The sequence below is a fragment of the Ranitomeya imitator genome, chromosome 2, assembly GCF_032444005.1.
Source record: "Ranitomeya imitator isolate aRanImi1 chromosome 2, aRanImi1.pri, whole genome shotgun sequence".
Taxonomy (NCBI): domain Eukaryota; kingdom Metazoa; phylum Chordata; class Amphibia; order Anura; family Dendrobatidae; genus Ranitomeya; species Ranitomeya imitator.
In genome coordinates, this window is record NC_091283.1 from 541,007,672 (window position 1) to 541,023,280 (window position 15,609).

General features: G+C 44.5%; 1 protein-coding gene across 1 annotated transcript; it reads left to right on the plus strand.

Moving 5' to 3' along the window:
• Nucleotides 1–1,551: 1,551 nt before the first annotated feature.
• Nucleotides 1,552–15,328, plus strand: CCR10 (C-C motif chemokine receptor 10). The gene is made up of 2 exons (XM_069754912.1): nt 1,552–1,629; nt 11,623–15,328. The coding sequence occupies exons 1-2, from the start codon at nt 1,552–1,554 to the stop codon at nt 12,682–12,684; spliced, it is 1,140 nt and encodes a 379-aa protein (XP_069611013.1). The 3' UTR covers nt 12,685–15,328.
• Nucleotides 15,329–15,609: the final 281 nt, after the last annotated feature.

The window sequence follows — 15,609 nt, forward strand, 5'->3', positions numbered from 1 at the left end:
GTCACACTTGCCAAGCTGTTTACTGTTAATAATAGCGTGATACAGGCACCCGAGCCCTTGCTTCCGTCCAATCCGGCGGAGGACAGCGGCTCTGCAGGGCAATCGAAAGATTGGTGTCAAGAATTACATGTGGGCACTGATTCTACTCCATCTCACCAGATACAGGGGGCCTACAGGGTGGTTCACGAGTATGAGCGGGTATTCAGCAAGCACCCCCTTGATTTTGGGCAGGTAAAAGGGATTCAACATCACATCCCCACAGGAGATCACCCACCCATAAAAGAAAGATACCGTCCTGTACCCCCAGCTGATTATCAGTGTGCCAAGGACATGTTACGAGAGATGAAGGAGGCTGGGGTAGTGAGAGACAGCTGTAGCCCCTGGGCAGCTCCATTAGTCCTTGTTAGGAAGAAAGATGGCACCATGAGGATGTGTGTGGATTATAGGCAATTAAACCGCATTACACATAAGGACGCATACCCCATGCCTAGGATAGAGGAGTCCTTGGCTGCTTTAAAGACTGCTAATTACTTCTCTACCTTGGATCTCACCAGTGGGTACTGGCAGGTTCCCGTGGCAGAGGCGGACAAGGAAAAGACGGCCTTCACGATGCCGATGGGTCTCTGCGAGTTCAACTACATGCCCTTCGGATTGTGTAACGCCCCGGGGACGTTCCAGAGGATGATGGAGTGCTGTTTGGGACACAAGAACTTTGAGACCGTGCTGCTATATCTGGACGATGTCATTGTCTTCTCTAAGACCTATGAAGACCATTTGAAGCACCTGGCCGAGGTGTTTGAAGCGCTGTCCAACTTTGGCTTAAAGGTGAAACCGTCCAAATGCCATCTGCTAAAACCCAAAGTGCAGTACCTGGGCCATGTGGTGAGTGCCGAAGGAGTGGCCCCAGACCCCGACAAGGTCACGGTGATCAAGGACTGGCCGCAGCCCGGTAACCTCCATGAAGTCCGGCATTTCCTCGGGTTGGTGGGCTACTACCGGAGGTTTATCAAAGACTTCACCAAGAAGGCCGCGCCATTGCAAGACCTGTTGGTGGGCCAACCCAAGAAACCCAAGGGTAAGAATACCCCGTTTGATTGGAACGACGGACTGGAAGGATCGTTCACCTGCATAAAATCGGCACTGACGGGAGAAGAAGTACTAGCCTACCCTGAATATGACCAACCGTTTGTATTGTATGCGGATGCTAGCAACGTGGGGCTGGGAGCTGTGCTGTCCCAGGTTCAGAAGGGCAAGGAAAGTGTAATCGCTTACGCCAGCAGGAAACTTCGCCCCACTGAAAGGAACCCAGACAATTACAGTTCCTTTAAGCTGGAGTTCCTCGCCGTCGTTTGGGCCATGGCGGAGAGGTTCAAGCACTACCTGGCCTCAGTAAAATTCACCGTCTTCATGGATAATAATCCACTAACGCACTTGGACACAGCAAAACTCGGGGCCTTGGAGCAGCGGTGGATGGCCCGGTTGTCCAATTACGACTTCACCATCAAGTACCGGGTGGGGCACAAGAATGTGAATGCCGATGCATTGTCCCAAATGCCTCACTTGCCTCAAACGGGGGAAGATCCAGAAGCATTTGAGGAAGAAGAGCTGCCCGCTTTCCATCGCCCCAAGGTAACCCAGTGTTCCCATCAGGTGGAGAACAGGCGCAGAAATAAACAGGGCACCCCGTTGAATCCCCTGCCCCACGGGTGGACAGAGAACCAGGATGGTGACTCTGCGGTCTGTCGGGTGAAAGAGCTCCTGATGCAGGCAGGTTTGCATCCCGACCCGGATGATCCACCAGAGGCATTACAGTTGTGGAAGGAGAGGGGCAAACTGTTTATTCACGATAGCAAGCTGTGTCGAAGGAGCATCAACCCCCGCACTCATGAATTGGTATGGCAGATCGTGGTCCCAAGACAAGATGTGCCAATGGTCCTGGGAGTGTACCACGATAGGGCAGGACACTTCGGATGGAGGAAGCTTGGAGAGGCTACTCCGTGGGAGGTTCTACTGGATCGGCATGAAAAAAGCCATTGAGAAGTGGTGTCGAGAGTGTGGCCCCTGTAGCCTACGCCGGAAGGATCGTGACAGCCAATGGGCTCCCTTGCAGGCCATCATCACCAAACGGCCAGTCGAGTTGGTCGCGCTGGATCACGTAAAGCTAACACCTAGCCGGTCAGGTTATATCTATGCTCTCACCATTGTGGACCATTACTCCAGATTCCTGGTAGTCGTTCCGGTCAAAGATCTAATGGCTAGGACGGCTGCCAAAACCTTCCAGCAGTACTTCTGTAGACCCCATGGGTACCCAGAGAAGGTGTTGACCGATCAGGGACCAGCATTTGAAGCGGAGGTGTTCCAGGAGTTCTGCAATTTGTACGGGTGTAAGAAGATCAGAACCACGCCGTACCATCCACAAACCAACGGGATATGTGAGAAGATGAACCAAGTGGTGCTCGACTTACTGAAGACCTTACCTGTAGAGGAGCGGAACTTGTGGCCCACAAAGTTACCAGACTTGGTAGATATGTATAACCACATCCCGGTGAATTCCACCAACTGCACCCCAGCGTACCTGATGCGAGGAAGTTCTAGCAAGTTACCCGTTGATCTGGACATGGGGGTCCTGACCCCTGAAGATATATCGCCAGATGCGGATTGGGATACCGAGAGGCAGCAAAGGTACCGCAAAGTACAGGAATGTGTAGAAAGAAGTCTCACCCAAGCCAGACAAAACAAGAAAGGGACTACAACCAGTATGCTCCCGCGGCTCCATTGTCACCTGGTGAGCAGGTACTCAAACGAAAGAGGAGACTACACAAGCTTGATGACCAATGGGAAGCAGAACCGTATACTATTCTGCCCTCCGATTTCGACAATACGAAGGTCTGTCTCATCAGCAAAGACGGGGGGAAACCTCAACGGCCATATCTAGAGACCACCTTAAAATATGCCCTGATAAGCTGAGAGATGGGGAAACAGATCCCGGGACTTCTCTGCCCGTGGAAGAGGAGAAGATGATACACACTGTTCTTGGCGATTTTCCCCAGTCTTGGACTCAAATAAATCAGGCCATTGTGGTCTTAACGTTTCGTCAACTGAGACCGCCAGAACTAAATGTGGTGCCAGGGCATCCAGACCCACAAGCGCAGCCGACCCCACCAGAAGATGCGATGCCAACAGTCGAACCAGCAGGCCCTCCCTCTGCCATCGGTGAATCTGCCATGCCCACCATTAGTAGTGGCAGCTCTGAGAACTCCAGCATGCCAGTGCTGCCCAGACTCACTAGAAGTGTAGCTAGAAGACAGTGCACTACACCAGCGATAGCAAGCGTAGCGGGCCCTGTCAGGCCAATAGCATCCCCTGCGCTGCGGAGGTCTACGCGTAGCAGCAAGAATCAGACTCCACTTCGCTATAAAACTTGGAGATATTAACGATAGTTGCTATTTGGTTGAAAATGTTTGTGTAAATATCTGTGTTACAGGTTTAAAAATGGACAATGGTGTGATGGACAGTGAATCACTCCAAAACTTTCACAGGGACCCCTTTGTTTACCCGGGGTCCCTGCTGTTCTGTGGTTGCACCTACTGAACTGGGAGTCATGAACTGTGCATGACCAATCTTTTGCAACGTTCAAGCGTCCTTACCTTCCTTAACGGAAAGCACTGTTATATTTACTTGTTCATAGTATTTAAAAATGTTGTGTGTTTTCTATTAACATGTATTGTTATTCTTCTTTTCCCAGTCCGGGAGTACTGGATTTAACCGGGGGGAAGGGGGGGAGTGCAGCGCCCCTGAGTCCTGGTCATTGCAGTAATGTCGCTCTGCCACTAAGGGGAGTGATGTTATGTCTGATTGCACTAAATGAGTTCACCTGACCAGGTATCACAGTCACACATTACACTTCACACTCCGGCCACCAGGGGGAGCAAAAGGCTCTATGTATTATGCCACTCCTCACACTCTGGTAAAGCTGGGGGTTGGACAGGAAGTTAGGGAGAATGCAGCCTGGGACAGCTCCAGGGAGGACCTGTCAGAAGTGGGAACCTGGCATGCACCTAGCAGAAAGGATAGATTGTTACGGAGCCGCGCCTGCACTACCTTGCGGCGGCATCTCAAGGAAGGACACGAAGCGAAGTATATTGTGGAGAAGTGAGAAGCGGGATCATAGTACGAAGGAGATAGAACCAGAAGGAGTCGTGTCCCTAAGACTGTGGCAACATCCTTCTGAGGCGCGTAGCCGGTGGCCGGAGCACCGAGAAGTAACAGACTCCACGCATTACTTCAAACAGCGGCAGGACAGTTAATTACAGGTTGGCTGTCTGACTTAAATCACCTAAATGGACATAGGAGGCAATCGTGGGTGAGGGGCGTCTCTAGGGTCCCAGAATAACTCCAGGCCTACCTGTCATACGGGTGCGTCCTAGCCATATTATCTGGGGGACGGAGAGAGAAAGAACAGATACGACAGTTGTAAGGACTATCCCGTGGTGCTCAGCAGGGAAGGACTACAACACACAGGCGCTAGAAGGTAGACACTGATTCCCACCTGCAAAGGGAACTCTGGATGTGCCTTTGGACCGGCCGGTCTCAGCCAGCTCTGTTAGCAGTGCTCTGGATTGCGGACCCCAAAGCCTTCAGTAAAAAGGTAAAGAGACTGCAACCCTGCGTCCTCGTTATTCCTCGCACCTTGCACCACGCACCATCACCTTTCATTGGACGCCCCTCCAATGACCGTCACGGACCGGGTCTAGTCACCGTGACAACCCTGGACCGAGTACCCAGTGGCCCTGCGTTTGGGGGCACTCAACTACGATCGGCAGAAGTAAGATGGCGGTCGGCGTGCACGCCCCTTTATAGCCCCTGTGACACCGCAGAAAGCAAGCCAATCACTGTCATGCCCTTCTCTAAGATGGTGGGGACCGAGACCTATGTCATCACGCTGCCCACACTCTGCGTCCTCCTTCATTGGCTGAAAAATGGCGCTGAAAGTGTCATACGAAACGCGACTTTGGCGCCAAGATCGCCGACCTCATGGCCGATCCCACACTAGGATTAGGTCGGGTTTCATGAATCCCGAATTTGCCGAAAGTCGGCGATTTTTTAATTTCTCCGATCCGTTTCGCTCAACCCTAGTGGTCAGTATCGGGGCCATCACAGATCAGCGGTTTCCAGTGGACTACAGTTTGTATGGCAGAGTTGTTTTCCATCTCCAGATTCACTCTGTACATCTCTGTAGAGTGTAAACTGTTATGATCGTCAGGGTCTTCTCTCTTCTGTAGTGTGTGAGCCCTTATGGTTAGCAAGATCCCCTTTCTCCTGTATATTGTAAGCTCTTGTGGTCAGTTGAGTCATCTCTTTCCTTCTTCTATAGTGTATAAGCTCTTATGATCAGCAGGGTCCTCTCTTTCACCAGTGTAGAATATAAGCTCTTATGATCAGCGGGGTCCTCTCTGTCCTGAAGTGTATAAGCTGTTATGGTTAGCAGAGACTTCTCTCATTCCTGTAGATTATAAGCTCTTGTGGTCAGCTGAGACCTCTTTCTCACTTATGTAGAGTGTAAGCTCTTATGGTCAGTTGTGTCCTCTTTCCTGTAGAGTGTAAGCTCTTATGGTCAGCGGGATCCTCTTTCTCTCACTACTATAGACTATAAACTCTTATAATCATTCTCTCTACTGCAGTGTATAAGCTGTTATGGTCAGCAGAGACCACTATCTCACTCCTGGAGATTGTAAGCTCTCATGGTCAGCAGAGACCAATCTCTGACTTGTGTAGAGTGTAAGTTCTTATGGTCAGTTGGGTCCTCTTTCTTCTGTAGAGTGTAAGCTTATATAGTTATTGGGGTTCTCTCTCTCTCCTCCTCCCGATGTGTATTTTCCGAGCAACTACAAGATTTCTGTACTGAGATTCGTCCACATTTATTTGCTGCAAATCAAATTTTGTGGGAAAATTTTTTTGAAGTTGGCAAATTCAAATTTCAAAAGATCCATTCACTTTTATTCACAATCTATGCGGGGCTTAGCAGCCGATGACAAACTCATCCTGTTTGTTGCGTTTTGCATAAGAAACTCTGGACAGGTACTCGCTGCATGTTTGCAGGTTTCAATCGCTTCAGCGTGGGCAGTATGGAGAAGGAAAAGAGTCGAAATTCAATACACATTCCCTCAGCCCTGTCCTTGCTATGCCACTGTATACATAGAGCAAAGGGAACTTTTATGATTTAGTAAAAAATGGTATTAGAGTTGAGCTAATCTGAAATTTGAATTTGGCTGATTTGCCAAATTGAGGGGAGAGATTTGATTTGCATTAAATAAATTTAGTGGGAATCAAATATGCAGATATAGGGTTGAAAAAATAATAAACACCTCTTCTTGCCCTCCCTTGGCCTCTTCTTCAAATAGCTTCCTGGATCGCCCCCAAGGGCTAGGGGTTACTCAGTACCGGGCCCTTCGGTTCTCGTCAGGGATGTCACGGTGGCTGACCCAGTCCGTCGCCCTAGGGGACATTCGTTGTAAATAGGGAAAGGTCTTTAAAGGGATAGTGTTCGTGATGCCACCTGTGGTATTCGGTCAGGGTGACCGACGCTGCTTAGGGGTCCCCTGGGGTAATGTTATGGCAGCTAGATGGTATACCTTTCCACAGGTGAAGTGTGCCCCCAGGGCTTCCCAGTGAGTAGATGATGGATGGTGTGAGGCGCAGTGAATAACGAGGACACAAGATTGCAGTCTCTTTACCTTTACTGAAGGCTTCAGCATCCACAGTCCAGGGTAAGGACCACAGGGTAGGCAGAGTCCGGCTGGTCTGAAGGCAAATCCAGAGTCCCCTTATCCAGGTGGAATTCAATAGCCTTCCCCTAGCGCCTGAGTGTTGTAGTCCCTCCCTGCTGAGCAACTTGGTAAGGTCCTCACAACTATTGTAGGTGTTAAGTCTCTTCCTCTCTGTCCCCCTGACAGATAGGACAAGCCCGTATGACTGGTGGCCTGAGGCTTTTTATATGGACCCTAGAGACGCCCCGGCCACCACAAGTTGCCACCGTGCCTCCAGGGTATATGGTCGGGCAGCCAACATGGAATCAACTGTCCTGCCAGTCTCTGAAGTAAAGCATAGAGATCCTTACTCCCTCAGTGTTCTGGCTACCGGTTACTGCGCTTCAGAAGGAGGCAGCCTCCTTCTAGCTGGTCTCCCCCTGATGTTCCTCTCCTTTTTCTATGACTTCGTTTCTCACTCACTGCAACACAATTCCTTTCAATGTCTCTTTCTTTGGATGCTGCCGCACGTGGGGCAGGCGCAGCTCCGTGAACCCTTGTTCTCCCACAGACCTCCATCTGCTCTCCTCTCCTTGTTCTGACTTTCTGTCCAGACTACCAGTTTTACCTAATTGTGAGGAGTGCCCTAATAGATAGAAGCATGGCTCCCCCTGCCGGCCTGGAGTCTGAAGTGTGTTTTGTGGTTGTGATACCTGGACAGAAGATCTCCTTCATTGCCTTCAGACGTAACATCACTCCCCCAGGTGGATGAATAACATTACTGCAACGACCAGGACTCTGGGGACTGTTAAATCCAGTACTCCCAGACTGGGAAAAAGAAAACAACAACACATCAGTAAAAGACATGCAAAATTTTTGAAATCCTATAAAACAAGTTAATATGTACTAAGCTTCTCTTTATGGGAGGTGCGAACACTTGAACGTTACAAACAATAACATATTTACATTGTGCGTACGACTTTTAAAGGCAAAGGGAAACCAATTACTATCTAACTATAAAACGCAATTACCCGTACAGGTATACTATCTACTTAGTGCAAGTACCCTCTAAGGGTATACTATCATTAACCCTTAAAGTGCAAATCAACATTTTCTTTATCTCTCTTCCCTTCATTGCCTTCAGACATAACATCACTCCCCCATGTGGAAGAATAACATTACTGCAACGACCAGGACTCTGGGGCGCTGCGTTCCCATTCCTTATAGTCAATATATATGCAATATGAAAATGTGTATTGACCAGTGTGAAGCATCTCAACCACTTCTTTACTGAAATAAATAAGCAAGTAGCACTTCATAGTGTCATGGCTTGATAATATTAATTGGTAAACCTTTGCACTCAATAAAGGTGGCTGAACAATTCCAGGCACAATGCTGTAGATTGGCTGGTGGTGTAATCACGTGATTAGTTTAATGGCTGCTCAAAATTCTACTTGCAAGAACCAAATTCTTGAAAATAAACCAGGCATTTCATAGTCACCTACCTTAGTTCTGATGTATGCACATAATATATCCCCTGGGTGATCAGTAGTTTGGAATGCCTTCTAATCTTTTGTACATTATTTATGCTATGCAACCCTTGAGTGGTTTTCTATGTGAAATTATCCAAATTTTATGCAATGTCTTTATGATAATTATACCGTATATACTCGAGTATAAGCCGAGATTTTCAGCCCAAATTTTTGGGCTGAAAGTGCCCCTCTCGGCTTATACTCGAGTCAAGGTGGGTGGCAGGGTCGGCGGGTGAGGGGGTGAGGGCGCTGAGGCATACTTACCTAGTCCCAGCGATCCTGGCGCTGTCCCTGCCGTCCCACGGTCTTCGGAGCTGCAGCTTCTTCCCCTCTTCAGCGGTCACGTGGGACCGCTCATTAAAGAAATGAATAAGCGGCTCCACCTCCCATAGGGGTGGAGCCGCCTAGTCATTTCTCTAATCAGCGGTGGCACCGCTGATAGAGGAAGAGGCTGCGGCACCGAAGACAGCTGTCCGGGAGAAGGAGCCGGACGTCAGGACCAGGTAAGTATGTAATATTCACCTGTCCGCGTTCCAGCCGCCGGGCGCAGCTCCATCTTCCCGGCGCCGCTCTGTCTTCGCGTCCTCTTGCTCTGACTGTTCAGGTCAGAGGGCGCGATGACGCATATAGTGTGCGCGGCGCCCTCTGCCTGATCAGTCAGAGCAGAGAGACGCCGGGACCGGACGCCGGGAGCTGCAAGCAAGAAAGGTGAGTATGTGTTTTTTTTTTTTATTGCAGCAGCAGCAGCAATGGCACAGATATATGTGGAGCTTTATGGGGAAATATGTACGGTGCAGAGCACTATATGGGGCACAGCTATGGGGAAATATGAACGATGCAGAGCACTATATGGCACAGCTATGGGGAAATATGAACGGTGCAGAGCACTATATGGCACAGCTATGGGGAAATATGAACGGTGCAGAGCACTATATGGCAGAGCTATGGGGAAATATGAACGGTGCAGAGCACTATATGGGGCACAGCTATGGGGAAATATGAACGGTGCAGAGCACTATATGGGGCACAGCTATGGGACAATATGAACAGTGCAGAGCACTATATGGGGCACAGCTATGGGACAATATGAACGGTGCAGAGCACTATATGGGGCACAGCTATGGGACAAAATGAACGGTGCAGAGCACTGTATGGGGCACAGCTATGGGACAATATGAACGGTGCAGAGCACTGTATGGGGCACAGCTATGGGACAATATGAACAGTGCAGAGCACTGTATGGGGCACAGCTATGGGACAATATGAACGGTGCAGAGCACTGTATGGGGCACAGCTATGGGACAATATGAACGGTGCAGAGCACTATATGGCAGAGCTATGGGGAAAGAATGATCTATTTTTATTTTTGAAATTCACCGGTAAATGCTGCATTTCCACCCTAGGCTTTTACTCGAGTCAATAAGTTTTCCCAGTTTTTTGTGGCAAAATTAGGGGGGTCGGCTTATACTCGGGTCGGCTTATACTCGAGTATATACGGTAATTATAATTATGTGATACGGACATGTTAGCCATTGGATATCTCTTCTATAGGTGCTTGCATATTTATAAGTTGTCTAAGTCAGCATATACTGTAGATGCGTGGATAATCACATGATTGCCAGAAAATCTAAATATTAGAAATAAATGCAGATGATATTGTGGTATATTAAAAATATAAACAGTTTACAATTACATGTCTCATCTTCACAATGTCACAATACTACTCATTTGGATATGGCCATTTTCCTGCAGTTATAAGTGTGGGCCTGGGATGGAGATGGTGTGGAGATGCACGGTGTACAGTGTACCAATAATCTCTACCTTCACCTGGTGGCAGAACAGTAAAATAAAATATATCTTTGCATGTTACAGCATTCAAAAGTATCCAATAACATTCTTTCTTGGCATATTTTGGACAAAGAGTTGAGGCATACATTTTACATATTTGTTCTGCATGGTGAGTATGAAGCAAGCTACTGTTAGCAGTTAATTCTTACTGTCATCAAAATGGTTAAAGCATGCTGAAAACCAACTTGCCAATGCTTCTCTCCCTCAACATTTGATGTGGGGGAGTTGGAATTCCCCGATGTATATTAGGCGGTCACCTCGTCCCACTGAAATCAACCGATTGAGTTGACAATAATTAAATGTGTATTTCCCCACTAATCAGTGCTTGACCTTAACGATGTCAATCATCAGAAAGGAGCGATCAATGGTAAAAAAAAAAATCACAAAATCACAGTTAACATCTCTCCTAGCTATCAGTTGGCTAGTACCCCCATACCCATCAGTGATTACAGTTGCAGGGTCGGTGCTGGTCTCTGCTCGCTTAAGCTCTCCTTATAATGTTCACTGACAGTGCACTTTGTTGCCGACTCGTCACTTCTCATCAGAGCTGCTGTAAGTAAAGCAATACTGCATATAAATAACATTGGGTACTTAGTAAACATAGTTTTTTTTATAAAAAAAAGCGTAAAAGTCCTAGCCTCTAGTATTAAAACCTTACCATGCATCATAGTGAAGTCCTGTGTGAATAAGGGCTGAGCAGGACCAGGTCCCAGACATGGACACACAGCTAGCAAAAGGTTTTTTAAATGTGATATCCAGATCAAAGGAAAAGAGGTCACATCTTTACCTTAACTTAATGCAGAAACCTAAATCTAAACTGAAAAAGTGAACTGGAGTACAAGTTGGTATACATGCAAAATAGGAACATGTTCACAATGGCCATCAAACAAACAAAACTATGACAGAAACAACTGCAGGTAAAGGTGTGGTCTCCCTTCCTTTAAGCTGAATATTACATTTAAAAAGCTCCCTACTAGCTGTGTCTCCATGTTTGGGACCCAGTCTGCACAGGCTTATTCACACAGGACATCACTATGACACATGGTAAGGTTTTAATATTAGAGGTTAGGACCGTCTCGAATTTGGGTACACTTTGACATTCATGGGATCGCTTTTATGCTTTTTTTAAATAAAAAATGGTGTTTACTAAGTACTCTATGTTATGTATATGCATTTCTGCTTTTACTTATTTACTTACAGCAGTGTATTTGTTCATTTTGTTTCTGTCTTGGGTTTTCCTGTAGAGTTAGACAAAATGTGCACCACAGGTATAACAAAAGACAAAAACACTGTGACTTCTATAACAAAATTGTAACCCATGTCTCTACAGAGGAAATATAGTATTAAATTGTGGTAATAAAGGGCGGCAGCATCCACAACAGAAGGAGATTCTGCAATTTAGTAGTTTTACTGAGACAACTTATTTTAATACTATACAAGCTTAAGAGAACCTGCATTGTATCCAATAATTAATCAAAATATTCTCTTTCTTACAGAGTTTAGACTACAACTACATCACACAAGATTACTATGCATCAACAGATTATAACAGTCAAATTCCAGAGATTTGTGATGTGAGCAACATACATGACTTCAGCAGAGGCTTTCAACCATATGTGCAAAGCCTTGTATTTCTAGTTGGTATATCTGGCAATTCTTTGGTTCTTTTGACCTATGTATTTGCCAAGAAGATAAAGTCCATGACTGATATCTATTTGATTAACCTGGCAATGGCTGACCTTCTTTTGCTCTTGACACTCCCTTTTTTGTCTGCCAGTGCAGTTAAAGGTTGGGTATTTGGAAACGAAATGTGCAAAGTTGTACAGGGGGTGTACGCCATCAATTTCTTCAGCGGCTTCTTGTTCCTGACCAGCATAAGTGTGGACAGATACATTGCAATTGTCCGAGCAGTTGAGGCCCTTACAATGCGTCAAAAATCCATTTACAAAAGCAAGTGGATCACACTCAGTCTTTGGTTGATATCATTTTTGCTCAGTCTTCCGGAATTCTTTTTTAGTCAATCCAAACTGCATGATGGATTTTACATATGTAAGATGATATTCCCAGAAAACATCACAAGAACTGTCAAGAGCATGTGCAACTTTTTTCAGATATTTCTTGGCTTTGTCATCCCTTTCTTCGTGATGATTGTTTGTTACTCCATTATTACGCGAACCCTTCTAACTGGCAGAAGCTTCAAGAAGCACAAAGCCCTGAAGGTTATAATCTCTGTTGTGGTGGTCTTTGTGATCTTTCAGCTGCCTTACACACTAGTAATTTTCATGGAAACAACTGACTTTCTAGGAAGCCATCAAATGTCATGTGATGTCAGAAAGAGTAAAGATATTGCCATCATCATTACCAGCAACCTGGCTTTCACAAGATGCTGCCTTAATCCAATCATTTATGCTTTTGTTGGGGTGAATTTCAGGAAAGATATCTTTCTCCTCCTGAAGAATTTTGGCTGTATCTCTCGAGCCACTTATGCTCGATACTGCGGATCAATCAGAGATTCCCGTACATCAGTAATGATGGACACCAGCAGCTTTACATTGTAGGAACAATGAAAATATTTCCCATCTCTGGAACAAAGGGAAGGTTCATTAAATCTTATTAAAGTAAAGAACTTAGTAAAGAACAGAATCTTTCTGATTAGGTATTCATACAAATCTGCCCAAAAATGTCAAATGGGCTTTACCTTCTATAACCTTTTAGCCATTTCAGTTCAGCAATCAACTGAATCAAATTAATAGACAGAAAAACAAAAAATATTAATCAAGAATAATGAAAAGTCCTTTAACAAGTTGTCCATTTGGAAAAAATTGTTTAAAATATAAATATATTGAACATATTAATATATTTGTATCAAACGGGGTGGCCAATGCTGGATGACCACTTAGGTGAAAAAAAAAATTGGAAAACTCATGTCCTGGATTGGCACACACATATACTCTGTGCTGTGTTTCCCTCCTGTCTCCTACGATCAACATCTGGGGGCATTACATTAGCGCTGCAGTCAATAAGATGCTGCATCCATATTTTATCTTAACAGGTCTGCTGTCGTGAGACACCTACTGGATGTTGATTCCAGAAGACCAGCAGAGAACACAACGCTGAGTACGAAGGAGCAATGCTGGTCCAGAATGTATAGATTTTTTTTGTTTGTTTGTTTTAACCTCCCTGGCTCCATTATTAAGGGCTTGTCCAGAAGTGGGCTACACTAGTGCCATAATATTAGCATTGGTCTTGGTTCCTGTAGCTCCATAATTTCTTAAGTGTTCAACCAGGAGAGAGTGTTTCCTATATCTGAAGAAGGGGGCTGGTTTAGCTACTGAAATGAGACAGTCAATAATCCACCAAAACACACACCACTTGCTGGCACAGGAAACTCTCTCTGTTTGGTAGAAACCAAACAAGTGTGGAGATTGTGGCACCTTCCATAATACAATTATATTTGTAAGCTCTGTATATTTTTATTTCAAACACTTCTAAACCTAATTTTTTATGCGGATAACCACTTTAACTAGAAAGAATATGGCAGAATGTAATATATCCCACCAAGGAGAAGAAAATTGGGACCTCAAATAAGAATTCTTTGTTCTTGCTTAGCTTGTTCAAATCTATTCTAATTGCTGGCAAACAAAAAATATGATATTACCGTATATATTGCTCGGTATTAGATTTGTATATTTAGTATTGCTTTAACTTTTGGAAAAGACTATAAATGGCCAAAGAGGCTTAAAGATGAGGTCCTCTACTAAATATTATACTGAAAAAAACAAACAAAAAAACTTGTGTGAGTCAATGCACTTGAAAGTTAGGTTTAGGACCCACTATGGCAGTTTCTTTTTTTTAATTAGGGTTTGAAGTCCTTTATGCTATTTTTCAATAGGTTCTTCACCCTGGAATTTAAAACAATGCAGCATGGTTTAAATTAAATAGCAGTGACATGTCAGTCATCAATTGTCTAGTTTGCCACTTGCCCAAGGATGGAGGCACTGAGCAGGCAGCATTGGTAGAGGAGTGGGGGACTCGTAAGGCGAGTATGGTTTATCTTACATCCTGCTAATTTTTCATTTTTTTTTATAATTCATGGTCTCTTCTAGATTTCTGTTACAAAGCATTAGGTATTGCATGTAGTGTAGAAAACTAATTTTTCAGCCAATATGGTATATGTGGTAAATACATATATAATGTATATCTCCGGAAGAGCTGTGGCTGTGGTTTAAATGGCAGGAACTATTATTATTATTCTTATAGATTTTTATAGCGCCATTTATTCCATGGTGCTTTACATGTGAAAAGGGGGCAAATATAGACAAATACATTTAAACATGAGCAAAAAATAAGGCACACAGGTACATAAGGATGGAGGACCCTGCCCACGAGGGCTCACAGTTTGCAGGGGATGGGTGAGGATACACTAGGAGAGGGTATTCCTACAATTGCTAAGGTATTATATTCATAAGAAGGCAACAAATTCTGCATATATTGATTTATTGGAGCATATGTATCAAATCATTTAGACAGTGCAGAGAAAGGGCCCTATTCATCATTGCATGTCTGCTAGTTTTTTTGGCGTGAATACCTCTCAATAAATGATTTTTTGATTTGCGGCAAATTCATCAAATAATTCACGCCTTTTTTTAAACTTGTTCTTTTTTATTTAGTTTTCTGATTTTTATGTCAATGTGGCTTTGCTAGATGTTTTAGACTGAATTATCAAAAGCAACTTTTTGAAAAGTTACCCCCTGGAGTTATTCTATGTAGATCAGCTATTTCGGGGTGTCTTTTTTGACATTTTTTTCGGGGTGCAATTTTGTATGCTAAGAAGTTACAAATAAGCTCAAAGACAACAAAAGAGGATTTTTTAATTTGCACAAAATTCATAACATAAGTATTTAAAACAAATAATAAATATGTGAGAGCCATGCATGAAGGACAATTTTTGGCACAAATAGTTTTCTCTACTATTGTTTCACCACGAGGTCCTTTTCCTTCAGGTGATAGTGTCACATAACTGCTGCATAAAAAGACCAAGCATACTGACAAAAATACATCCTTTGAACAGGGAGCACAAATAGATATACCGTAATTAAGCATGTGTCTCTATATGCCTTTTTTTACTAACTGCAATGTATGTTGGTAATTCTTTGTGGTACACAAGCAGGATTTTGCTCAAAGTGAAAACAAGACCAATGTGACCACTAAATAAATATAGTTTGCTTTAAAAAAAAAGTCTATTTTTTTGGTCCAATTTCAACTTCACAGTCACATGACTCATAATTACAGTACAAAGCAAAAGTTTGGACACACCTTCTCATTTAAAGATTTTTCTGTATTTTCATGACTATGAAAATTGTACATTCACACTGAAGGCATCAAAACTATGAATTAACACATGTGGAATTATATACTTAACAAAAAAGTGTGAAACAACTGAAATTATGTCTTATATTCTAGGTTCTTCAAAATAGCCACCT

Excerpts from the sequence above, each read along its gene's own strand:
- CCR10 (XM_069754912.1), top strand. The coding sequence starts at position 1,552 with ATGCCTCACTTGCCTCAAACGGGGGAAGATCCAGAAGCATTTGAGGAA. Across the intron at positions 1,630-11,622 it reads CCGCTTTCCATCGCCCCAAG|AGTTTAGACTACAACTACAT; the intron begins GTAACCCAGTGT and ends TCTTTCTTACAG.